General features: G+C 43.4%; 1 protein-coding gene across 1 annotated transcript in view; it reads right to left on the bottom strand.

Annotated features, from left to right (window-relative positions):
- Positions 1–1,524: 1,524 nt before the first annotated feature.
- The window catches only part of LOC306934024 (rapamycin-insensitive companion of mTOR-like), a 60,093-nt gene continuing 48,627 nt past the window's right edge, over positions 1,525–12,990 (bottom strand). Inside the window, exons 32-37 of the mRNA XM_079516437.1 lie at positions 9,003–9,262; positions 7,975–8,187; positions 6,158–6,313; positions 5,628–5,751; positions 4,492–4,630; positions 1,525–4,072 (exon numbers count right to left, since the gene is read on the bottom strand). Of these exons, the coding sequence (XP_079372563.1) occupies positions 3,992–4,072; positions 4,492–4,630; positions 5,628–5,751; positions 6,158–6,313; positions 7,975–8,187; positions 9,003–9,262 (973 nt within the window). The 3' untranslated portion in view covers positions 1,525–3,991. The remainder of the gene's footprint in view (positions 4,073–4,491; positions 4,631–5,627; positions 5,752–6,157; positions 6,314–7,974; positions 8,188–9,002; positions 9,263–12,990) is intronic.

Raw genomic sequence — 12,990 nt, forward strand, 5'->3', positions numbered from 1 at the left:
GCTATTTACTGGGACATTTTTGGTGCAATGTATGTGTGCATAGATAAAAGCGCACGAGTCAGCTGAATTTTGTAACTGAGTCAATATAACTGCATGATCTTAGTGCTGTGACTGACTGGTCTGCATAATGTGAGCAATACCAAAATATACATAAGATGGCAACTAGAGGCATTTTTTTCCTCTCACACAAATGGAACGATGCCTGTCTGAGCTAGGTGAATGCATTTTTCTGAGATTGATTTAAAACATGTATTGCCATACCAAAAATGAGCCAACAACTGGCAGTCTATATACCCCCCCCCCCCCCCCCTCCAACTTGTTTACTCTTTTGAAAGTTTCTCCAGAAAACTCATAATCACAAGGCTTTTTCAGGCTTTATTTTGCAACATAATAATAAAATATCTGCTATTTACCGATACCAATATATCAGGGCCAATATTGTCCGATACCGATGTGTTTGCCGATTAATCTCCCATCACTAGTAACTAACAAACACTAGCAAACAATTGTGTACTAGATATATATATATATTCTAGATCTTCTACATAACATATTTTAACCAAAGAAAATTGTGGGGAAAAAATTAATAGCACCAGTTTGATTTCATATAGTGTTTTTGAACTGTTGAGTTTTCAAAAACCCCTGACCTTATTGCTTGTGCCATGCTGGCATGGGTGATGCAAAGTGTGACCTTACCTTTGTAGAATTTACATGAAGAGTGGAAATGTGCCTAAGGCTGGCTACACGATCGCACTCTGGTTGCAGGCTGATAAATGCAGGTTGTGGGTGTGGGCTGACTGCCTGTTTTGTGCAGCCTAGCTGGTCTGCCATCGTCCCTTCGACTCATCTGACACAGAGGGGGGGGGAAAGCATTCATTTGCTTCAAATAGACCTTTCTACTTCTACGTGTACATAGAATGCAAAAGAAAGCTGCGCCATGCCAACAAAACGATCCATTCCCATTGAAAACCAATGCAAAAAGACAGGCAGACAGGCCTGGATTGGACAGTCTGGCATATGCCAGAAGGGTTGGGCAGTCATGGGGCCAGGACTGAGCCAAAACAATAAGAAAAAGTAATTAAAAAAAAAGCATAGTAGAGTCTTTGGGCCGGAGAAGACCACAAATGCCAGGGCCGATTTTCTGTGCCAGTCCGTGCCTGTAGGCAGACACAAGGATAGGTGTGACTGTAGCATAATGGTGATCTCAAACCCCAACCTTGTGCTTAAAAAAACCCATTGACTGCAGCCCCCTTGCCACAAAAGCAAGGAAGGTGCAACTGAGAACAAAATACTCATTTGGCTGGGGACCCCATGGAACCCCCTCACTCTTGGGGGTCCCTGGACCCCACTTTGAGAACCTCTGACCTAGAGGGGTGGGAGAGAGATTGAATATGATTTCTCTTAATTCGGTCTCGATCTGTAAAAGTTGCAATAGAGCATTTGGTTTCCAGCTAGCAATCAATGTGTGACTTGGTAAAGACAACTTTAGTGCAAGCATACAAATGAGACTGGTACAGGTTATTAAGAGTTTGGGTATTTCATAATTTTTGTTTTTATTAACAAGTGTATCCCTTTGATAGGATTGTATGCTTCTTTAGGTCAGCAATGCCCCCAAAACATACTGTACACATTATACAAGGGAAACCACGATTCAGGCAAAAAAAAAAGAAAAAAAATCTTTTTAAATTATAATACAGTCTTGAGGAAAAAATATAAATAACTTTTTTTTCTTCTCTGGTTGAGCTCACTCTATGGTACAGACATATAATAAATAGATCGGTTCTGACATCACTCAGCTGATCTATGAATCATCTCTCTAAGAGTCCATTTGTGTAGCAGCATTAGAGCAAAAAACAAGCCAATGGAAACGAGACCTCCCGTTTCCCTGGAAAACCTTTTACGAATCCCCAAATCGTCGCATTAGCGCGCCCCCCACCCTCCCCCCCATCTCAGCCAATGATGATAGACAGTGATATTGCATTGTGTGAGAAGAACAATCCAGGGATAATCATATCTCTGCAATGTAAATGGCAACACGTAAATGGCAAATCTATCTCAAGTAATAAAAAATAAAAACGAACAAAAAAAGGTTTATAAGCATTTCTTTTTGAAGGACCATGGGTAAGGTGACTGACGTTGCAGCATTGCCATGCGAGGTGCACATGCAGTGGGGTAAGTGTGAAGCACAGAGGTAAGAAGGCATAAGGACAGGTTCAGTAGCTGCTGGGTTGATACGTAGATTTTTCTAGGGCTAGGCAAGTCTAGGAGCAGAGAAAATGTCAGCACTGTTGTAGGGCTGCGATTATTCTATCGATTAATCGAGAAGTGTATATAATATTAAGCTATACAATCGACTAAATCTATCAGTCGATTATTAGATCATGTGAACCTGTAGATCTGCTATTTGTATTTCATTGATTATTTTATTAAAATCGATTATACCAATATTAACTGTTGCAGCCCTACACCGTTGCCGATTTACACTGGGTTTTGCATCGTGTCCTGTGTGGAAAATGGGGGAATTTACACGCTCACACACATTGTGTGCTTGTAGATCTGCTATTTTCAGCTGGCTCGCAAAGCCAAGAGTAACATGTCTTAGTTTCTTCAGCGAGGCAGCAGCAATTGTTCCTTCAGGGAGACCAGAAGCAAAACGATCTCTGTCGGGTGGAAGTCTCATATGTCCGAAACGATCACTTTTCCGGATCAAAAGCAGCATACCATCAAGCTCAAATTGCGGCACGTGCATCTGCAATTTTTGATGCTTTTGTTTGACGCTGTAGTAGTATGATCAAGTAGGGCATTCATTTTCAGAAAATAAAACGAGAACAAACAAAACACAAAAAGTTAGAATTATGGAGATAATCGGTTTCTGCCCGACAGCAACGATAAGGGAAGCGGCACCTGCACAAGGACCAAGACAAGTCTGCAGAGGAGTCTCCTCTTGCTGGACCTTTGTACAACCGGCAAGCACACTCCTCCTAACGCACTGGCTGAAATCAAGGATAGACCCTTACGGACAAAGAAGTGTAGGCGCAATTTAACGGAAAAGCTTTTTGCGCGCATATGTATCGCGTAAGGGTGGTGGATACAGTGCTTTAATAGAAAACACAATACTACTGGCGCTTGATTGTCTGAGACGGAAATGAGAAAAATACTCGGCTGGCAAGTGCTAAAAAAGGAAGCAGGGAGTAGAAGCGAGAGTTTTAGGGCACAGACCTGGCTATAACAGACTGAAGGGTTGGAGGTGGAGGAATGCACCAGGATAGCCTTGGATAGTTTTAACAACAAGAACAGAAATAACTAAATAAAAACAACAGGACCCTCTGTGTAGTGTTTTGTTTCATTAAGTGGGAAGGGAGGAGACGAGTATGAGGTCCAAGAACATCACTGGGTTGACACAACATGCCTTATTAATTTCGTTACATAAAACACCACCTCTGGAAAGAGATAAGATAAAATGTCGATTTTTTGTTTGTTTTAGGTCATTTTTTTGTCCTGTTATATGTTTATTTTTTTGAACACAGCATCAGTCTTGGTCTTAATGATCCAGCTTGTCTGTAAGCAAAAAGTCCCACGTATTATTCAAGTGTGTTGCTTCTTGAGATTGCCACGTGTCCTTCTGAAGACAGTATTTGGTTAAACCGCTCCCCTCTCCTCTTGTTCCTTTAACAACAGTCTGAAACAGCATTAGGCGTGTTGAGTTACAAAAACAAAAAAAACTAAAACCTTTGTTAATAGACGTGGAGATCATTTGTTTACAGCTCTCGTTTGCTGGAAGAAGAAACGCTAACGAACGACGGGCCACCCTTCCTCTCCTCTTCCTCTTGGCCATGCTGCCGTCTCCCGTTGTTATTCAAGTGACACGAACATGCCCAAATCAATGTCTTCTCTGGTGCCTCCTTGTGGCCTTAATCTATCTGTCAGTCAGTTTGTGGTGGTGAGGTTGGAAGGAGGAGGGTGAAGAGAAGAGGGGAGGGAGGAGGGGTTATCAGGATTCTGCAGGAGGGTCGCTGTCCTCTTCTACGGGGTTTGGGGGCGCCGTCAGGATGATCTCCGCCTCCTCGTACATCTGAAAACACATGACATGGCAGTTAGTGTGACACGCGGCGAAATGGTGCACTCTAGATGAGCAGGGCAGGGTGGACAAAGTATATAATAAAGTAAATACATGTAATTAGGTATACATTATGAAGTACATTTTCAGGAATTGTTTACGTAAGTACAATACTCAAGTAAATGCACTTAACCCATTTAGGACTGAGGCCGATTCTAAAAACGCCTTCTAAAAGTGTTCTGAAAACCTTCAAATATTTATTAAAATAAAATATAAAAATAATAATAACTAGAAATGCACTCTGTGGAGATGCCAACTTGCTCACACAAGTAGGCCATGTATGGCCTACTTGTGTGAGCAAGTTGGCATCTCCTTGTGTGCAAGCAGAGCGCGCCATGAGAGAGAGAGAGAGAAAGAAAGAAAGAATCTCTCACTGGCGTGAAGTGCACATCCTGGAAGAGCTCCTGGATGAAGCGTCTGGAGGCGAGGCGGAACATGCAGTGGGCCAGGAGGTGGGACACCTCCGAGTACAGGCAGATGTCATCGAACGCATAGGGGAACTTCTCCTTTATCCTGGAGGGGGAGGGAGGGAGGGAAGGAAGGAAGGCATGTCAAAATGCACTGTTACATAGGGGAACTTCTCCTTTATCCTGGAGGGAGGGGGGGGGGAAGGCATGTCAAAATGCACTGTTACATAGGGGAACTTCTCCTTTATCCTGGAGGGGGGGGGGGGGGGGAAGGCATGTCAAAATGCACTGTTACATAGGGGAACTTCTCCTTTATCCTGGAGGGGGGGGGGGGGGGGGGAAGGCATGTCAAAATGCACTGTTACATAGGGGAACTTCTCTTTTATCCTGGAGGGGGAGGGAGGCAAGGCATGTCAAAATGCACTATTCATTTCGTCGACCACCTTTTTTTCACAGACGAAAACTAAATAAAACTAAGCTATGATGGACTAAAATGACTAACTAATTGGCTATTTGTCGGTGCATGACACGCTTCCATAGTGGAATCCTAAGTAACTGTTATCAGTCGTGGCACCTGAGAACTTAAATCCATGCATATAGATATAGGATAGGTCATACATGGGCAACTGGAGGCCGGGGGCCACATTCACTTAATGTGGCCCGCAGGTTAATATCCAAATATTGATATATTATTTATTTCAGCTGTTACAATTCCAATTTCCAAACATGACCGCTTTAATTACTTCAGTATTAGTAGCTGAATGACTAGTGTTAGAATTATTTTATGTCCAATGTATTTGCATTTAACTTCATAAAGTTAAGTATTAAAGTAATAAATGCATTTAAAATTAAATAAACATGTTACTTTTCAGGATTCCAATTCAAAAATAGCAAAAAATATACAGAAAAAAAAAAAATCGGGATTTCAATTCAAATATAGCAAAAATATCTACAAGCTGAGCTTGTAGATCTGCTGTCAATGTGGCTGCCAATGTGGCCCTCTGGAGTGAGTGTGGAACTATAGTGGCCCAAAGTTGCCTACCCCTGGGACAGGTAATCAACAGCACACAGGCCATATGTTACAGTGATGTGAGGGCCCTTACGTTAGCAGGCCGGTCTCATGGCCTTTGGTTCCTACAGAGGAGCTGAGGTTGACGATGAGACGAAGCACCTCCTTCCTCAGCAGAATGCGGCAGGCGGGGCCGTCTTCCGATATGGACTTGCTACCTAAACAGCAAACCACACAGATTAGAATAGATTAGAATGGTTTTAAGTGTTTCATTGATTACTTTTCGGTTTGTGATAAACGCACATTCCAATGCATTCTTATTCTTATTAACCCATTAAAAGCGGGAAATCAACCATGTCATTTTAGAGTTTAGTGTACATCTGCTATCTTTCAACGTTTTGGAAAAATCTTGAAAGTGTGAGAAACTACTGGTTTAGAATGCATTTTGTAAATGTTCAACGTTTGCCTGTTATCTCTCCTAATGGTACCACATCAATACAGCAATAAGACAAATTTGTATCCAACGACAACAAAATATTGAGGCAAAATCTCATCAAATGGTGGTCCGTGGACCCTTCTTGATATGAAAAGGGTTGAAGATGAATTACTACGTGCTGTCCTCACCTATGACCATGTCACTGGGCATGGGCGTGCTGCACACTGAGCCCTGTGACACGGCTGCGTCGCTGCAGCCCGACACCCCGGAGAACTTGGACTGAGGCATCACCTCCAGCCGATGGCCGCTCTGCCCCCCCCACGACGACGGGAAATCAACGTAGTCTAGAGGAAAGCACACAGGTTAAGGTTTAGACTTCATCACACGACCGTTTGGCAAAAATCTGTGGTTTTCAAGTCTACAGAATTGGCATGGAATTGTGGACAAAATGTCATCAAATGGTGGTCCGTGGCTCAAATACCCAATAAATAATGGGCCTTGATATGAAAAGGGTTGAAAACCACTGTCACCAATGACAACCTTTTTCAGTTGAAAATCCAGCGACACTGTAAAGGCCTGACATTGGTGCAGGAACAGGATAAGTGATTAGGACTAATAATATTTTTCTTTACTTTTAAAAACCAAGGGTCTGAAATTAAAATAAACGATGAATCATGATTTTGCAAAGCATCATGCTATAGGTTCCAGATAGGGCGGACAGAGGCATTAACCCATTCAGGCCTGACGTCGAAATTTAAAAAAAAAAAGGTTTTCTAAATCATGACAATTTTCGGAAAGATTTGAGGCACATTTTAACGATTTTTCAAAAATAGCAGACCTACAAGTTCATAGCGCGCCACTCGGTGGCGCGCTATGAGCTTGTAGATCTGCTATTTTTCAATAGCTAAATTATAACAATGTTTAAAACACCAAAAGGGGTTCCCGCCCCAAAATGGGTTAATGGTTAATGTGGTTAAACGCTAACGTGACATGGATGCGTTCCAGGTCTCAATGGATTAAGAGAATGTTACGACAGGCCCGTAGACTTGCATCGTAAATGCCAACTTCTTATAATGTTTTTATGGCACGATTCTGCCCATCTTTTCACCCAGTGTCAATTATCCAATCCTGGGCGCTCTCTGCCAACCTGGGGAGAGCAACAGACTGATCTCATGCTTCCTTCTGTGCATGACGAGTCCAAGCCGCTTCTTTTCACCTGACAGGGGGGAGTTTCCCTGGTTGGACGTAGCGCATGGATTCAGGAACACGTTATTCCAACCAGTTCCTTTCCCCTCCATCAGGCGCCCCGGCTGGCCAGGGGGAGGCAGTTTAGAGACCAGGATTACTGCATGTTTTTTGTGAGGGTACCTACCCTAGGGGACACGGGGAGAACATGCACTCGGCTACATTGAAAATGAGGGCTCAACTGTATTTCCGAGTATAAATAAAGGTGATGATGATGATGATGATGATGCAAAGAAAGGCCCTTTTGTGGGGTATGGGCACTGATGCCGTGGAGGAGAGAACACGCCCCCAGCGGGAATCGCATCCAGGACCTTCTAGCTGTGAGGCGACAGCACTACTGACTGCGCCACTGACGCCGTGCCCCCTCGTAATAGGCAACGAGAAGAATGTGGAAGTAACGCTTGCCATGGGGGAAGCAATAGTTCCAAACAGCCGTTTAGTTCCAGCGTTCCTGGAACTGTTTAGTACGCTCATTACACAAATCATGTGATCACGGCGTGGGTCCAGCTCAAGCTACCTACATTGAGTTTTTTAATTATTATTATTTCAAAAATGTTTCATGAATTCAAAACAAATTCAAAGATTCTTTTCAGTAATCCATAAATTAGAAAACAAATGTTTAAGAATTAGTGTAAGCTCGTCGTGCGCTTGTGGATGTGCTATTCTCACTAGTTTGGGTGCCACCGGGCAAACGTCTAATTTCTCTTTAGGATCTCTCGACCTGAACAGTTTGGAAACCAAACCACGTGCGTCGTCTTACCTGTGTTGCTGCGAGTGTGCGTGCTGTTGATCTGTGGCTGCGTGGGGTATCCCAGGACCATGGCTCCCACACAGTAGAGGCAGTTCTCGTCGGTGTGCTCCTGCAGGCCCGTCTCCTCTGGGCCCAGAGCGTGGTTCGGGCCCTCCCCCCGGCTGCCCATCAACTCCGATATGCTGAACTGCTGCCTCAGCACTGGGACAGAGGGACGGTCACCTATAGGGAGCGGGGACAGTTTTGATTAGTTCTTCATCAATATTCACATATTTTTGTTTTATTTTTTATTTATAATGTATGCACTTTGCGTCCAGGTAGCTCAAGATTCTGGGTTCAAGCCCAGGCACCTCAACGTATGAGTAGCACGGCTTGTAGCCTGCCCTGTGATTTCTGGTCTAGAGGGGTTCAAAATGATTCAAATTTGCAGGCGAAAACAGCCAGTTGGATCCTATTGGTTCACCGATCTGTGCGCCCGCCCCTAGCTCTAGCGCATTGAAAAGGGGATAGACACCCCTGTTCTTAGCCAATCATGACAATAAGCCACTCCAGACTTCTTACTTCATTCAATAATGTAGCATACGATTTTAAATACAATGGAGACGTCCAACATATTGAAAAATAGCAGATCTACAAGCTCATAACGCGGTACCAAGTGCCCCGCTACGAGCTTGTAGATCTGCTATTGTTTTTAAATCGTGAAAATGTGGCGCAAATCTTTGAATATATATTATTTCAGAATCTTTGCTTCTGGGGGGGTCCCTGGAACAACATATTTTCAGATGGGGGTCGGCTGCCAATTACATATATTTATGGGGGTCCTTGACATGAAAATGTTTGAGAGCGACTATAGAAACATCAGGATTTAAAAGACATTTGTAGAATCGTCCTCAGGTCTAAATGGGTTAAGGATGTTTAAGCATCCTGGCAGCAATCTAGTGAGCACACCATTTACTTCTAATACCTCCGAGTAGTATACTATCTTTAAAGAGTACTTTTTGCTTTCAAAATGTCCGATTCGACGTAGCCTTTTATACCGTCTCCGTCGCCAAACAGGAATTGCTTCCTCTCGTCCGATGGCGGGCTGACCCTCTGCTGAAAGTAGGGCGTGTCGCGGATGTGGAACATGTCGCTAATGTCCATGGGCAGCGCTAGTCCGATGTAGTCGTCGTTGCACCCGTAGGTGGCGCTGGAGACCATGGAGCGTACCGAGGAGCAGCGCTGCAGCGTGCTGTGGTTGATGGGAGACAGCAGCTCCTCCTTGTCCAGGGAGGCGAAGCTCAGCGCCTTCAGGAACCTAGGGAGGGAGAGAGGAGAGGCCGGTGACGAGAGGAACCAGGGGGAGAGACTGGTGGAGGGGAGGGAATGCATGGGGAGAGCGGTGGGTACACAGGATGGAGATGGAGACTTGTTGAGAAGAGAGTTGAAAAGTAAGGCAACGGCTGGCACTCTACTTATAAAGGAGAATTCCGGATGAACTGTTTTCCTATACCTTAGTCGTTTGTTATTAATTATATATCCAATAATGAGCGGTACAGGTGAACACCATCCAGAGTGCAGCTCAGCTCCAACCGCACGCGCTGGGGCTTAGGCTAAATCGCTTCTTTTGATCACTAAAACCTTTATTTAATTTCTATAGATCTGTCTTTCATAATGACCAAAGACGTGCAGACGTGTTTTGTCCCAATGGGGCTTCTGACCCAGCGCTCATGCTCTGAGCTGCAGTCCTCTCTCTGAATGTCTTTTTTTTACCACTCCTTATTGGATATAATAACGTCACACTAAGGTAAGAAAGCGGTTCATCTGTAATTCTCCTTTAAACATTGCGTTTGTTCCAGTGTGCCAGTGAATATTAATTAACCTGTGTACAATTAATCAGAGTACAAGTGCATTGTTTCAATGCTAAGATAAACTTGTATTGATTCCCAAAAGGGAAATTCAGGTGTCAGGGAAATTCAGGCACGAACAGCAGTAGGAGCGAAAAACACAGGAGACACTGTAGTACGATCAAGTAGGGCATTAATTAACAAAAAGAAAAAAAAGGAAAACACAAAAAGTTAAAATATGGATATTAGATTAGTTTAGTTTCTTTGCACATATATTTAAAACATAATATATGAGAAAAATAATATTTTTAAATGATTTTTATTTTTTAACAAAATCAAAACAAGACAAAAAAAAGAGAAAAACATAGGGGCATGTCGAGAGAGTGGCCTTCCTAAAACTATAATTATGCTTGAATTATGTTGTCAATAAATATATATGGGGACTATGTGACATTTATCAACGCGGCGTACTCCCAAATATGGGTGCACGCTGGAATTACCGCAGTTTTCGGCATTTATCATTCCCGCATGAACTTGAACGTGCGCCCGGCCAGATATCACGTCAGGTCGGGAGAGGTCGTAGGCTTTGTCCTCACCTGTTTTTCTGTCGTAGAAAAGGGGAGCAGCATTGTCTGACCAGCTGACAGGCTGTCACAGGCATCTAAACATATGTTTTCACTTCTAAAATGTATATAAAACTAATAGGCTACATATTAATTTATACATGTGAAAAAAAATTTTTTTGTAAAGGCATGTCATATGAAATTGGTAGGATATTTCCAAGTGTACAAGCAATTAAAATCGCAATTAAAAACAATGTTGCAATGCAAGTTAGATGCCTTTTAAACAGTGTTTTGCATGAGAACATACATGCGAGGATTTGCGCTGCCTGGGCTGGAATATCTTTATGACTTGGAGGGACGTTGGAGAGTGCAGAGTGGACTGCTGTCTGCTGCAGTCAAGTCTCCCAACGTGGGTAGCCTACTGTAGGCTAATCTACAGCAGGCCCATGTCTTTCTGGAGTTACGGTATGTGGCAATCTCCTCGTCTCGTCCTAGTTTAAGGATAAACCCGACCAGAGCCGGACTTACCGTTGGGCTAGGGTGGGCTGAAGCCCGGGGGCCCCCAAAAAAATAATATATATATATATATATATATATATATATATATATATATATATATATATATATATTTTTTTTTTTTAATTATAAAATTGTAAAGTGAAATCTAATTCAAGTGAAATGTGTGTATTGTTATTGTATTTAGTTGTATTATGGTTAAACCATTGAGAGCTTCTGCCTGCCTGCCTCTCTTTTTAGGGGCCTGGGTACCCCAAAATGAAAACAAAATAGCCCAAATTTTTTCCGGCCTCGCGGCTGCGCTGCTCGGCCAATTCGCGGGACCCAAGGGGGGCCCTCAAATTTGCTCCAGCCCGGGGGCCCTCAGTAAGGTAAATCCGGCTCTGAACCCGACGCGTCGCTCGAATGCCAAATGTGCCGTGCCACACTGCCAGCGCAAGTGGGGACCGCATCGGGGATAGGTAACAGCAGCCTGCAACCCACCACCACCATTAGCCTACCACATAGGCTACATCAAGGTTTAGGCTGTGCATTCATATATTGACACTCGACAGCCCAGCCACTGCCTGCAGCCGTGCAGCGAGGCAATCTAACCCATTCTGGGCGGGAACCCCTTTTGGTGTTATGCTTTAGCTATTGAAAAATAGCAGATCTACAAGCTTGTAGGTCTGCTATTTTTGAAAAATCAAAGAACGACTGACATAGAAACATAGATTTTTCAGAAAACTGTCAGGATTTAGAAGACATTTTTAGAATCTGATCTCAGGTCAAAATGGGTTAATATAGACTGTCATAAACGTGCATGGTCACGGTGTCACGGACGGACGGAGCACCAGACTACCTAACCACAGTGATAGAGACAGACAGGACAGGAGGGAGGAGATGCACCTATTTGCAAAACAGCAGCGTGAGTGTGTGGCCACGGGCTGTGTGTGTCCAGACTGACAGACTCAGCAATGACATGTGAGCTATATATTTCATTCATGGTTCACAGGTTCAGCTTTTCGTTCACTAATATATCTTGTTGTATATTAAATGAATAAAGACTTTAATAATTTAATATACAACTAACAACACACAGTAACAGTTGCTTGCAAGTTGCGCTATGTGCGTACGTGTGTGGGAGGGGGGGGGGGGGTTCGGGTGAGGCGGGCAGCGAGGCGAGCGGGGGAAACCTTTTTATTGGCTTTCCATCATGTAACTATGGTTTCAATATATGTTGTTTGATCGTATTGCAGTTGTTCATGTCGCAAAAACGGGGGCGAAGCTTGATTTCACAGGGCGTGCCAGATTGATTTCAGCCCTCACATTTATCAACTAGGAACGAAATTAAGGAAGGAAGCTAGTCTACATCTCTACAGAGGTACGGGATGATGAAAACTACTTTGGATCACCCACCAGGATGACATTCTGCGGTACGGATTTATCAGGCCGGCCTCTGGACACGTGCCCCTCCTATCATACAACCTGATAGACACAGCACAACATACACATTTGACCCTTCATTTATAACACAAACAAACAGTGAAAAAATATGGACGTTAGATCGTAGTCGTGACAAATTTCCCACAACATGCCCAAAGTTCAACTTTCCCAATGTTACGTCCTGCCTACCTATCCTGTTTCTCTCTGAAATACGTCACAGTATGGAAGTTAGATTATTAAAAAAAAACAAAAAAAAACATCACAGTACTACAGCATACTTTTCTACAGGTTATTGCTTTGGAACAAGGTAGTGGTGGTATGATTAAGTGTTACTATAAGAAATAAGGTGTGCAAACAGAAAACAGAACAAACACCAAATTAAATGGACACTGAAGACAATGCCACAAGTTCTAGCTAAATCATTCAACAGTGCAGCAGCGCAAACCAAAGTTCACAAGCTCACACTAAAGGACAAGCAAGCCACAACTTGAAGTGAATGCCTATCATTCACGTATGCATCATTCTAACACACACTAGACCTGGAACCTAGAGCTTATGGGGAGGTTTTCCATGGGAGGCAACTACTGTATAAGACGACTACAACTGTATTGTGTCTCAATGGGAGAGAGAGGCACTAGTATGGCGTTAAAGTCGAGGTGAAATGAGAAATGCCCTTTAAACCCTTTTAGATCACA

Source organism: Electrona antarctica, assembly GCF_951216825.1.
Source record: "Electrona antarctica genome assembly, chromosome: 12".
Lineage (NCBI taxonomy): Eukaryota > Metazoa > Chordata > Actinopteri > Myctophiformes > Myctophidae > Electrona > Electrona antarctica.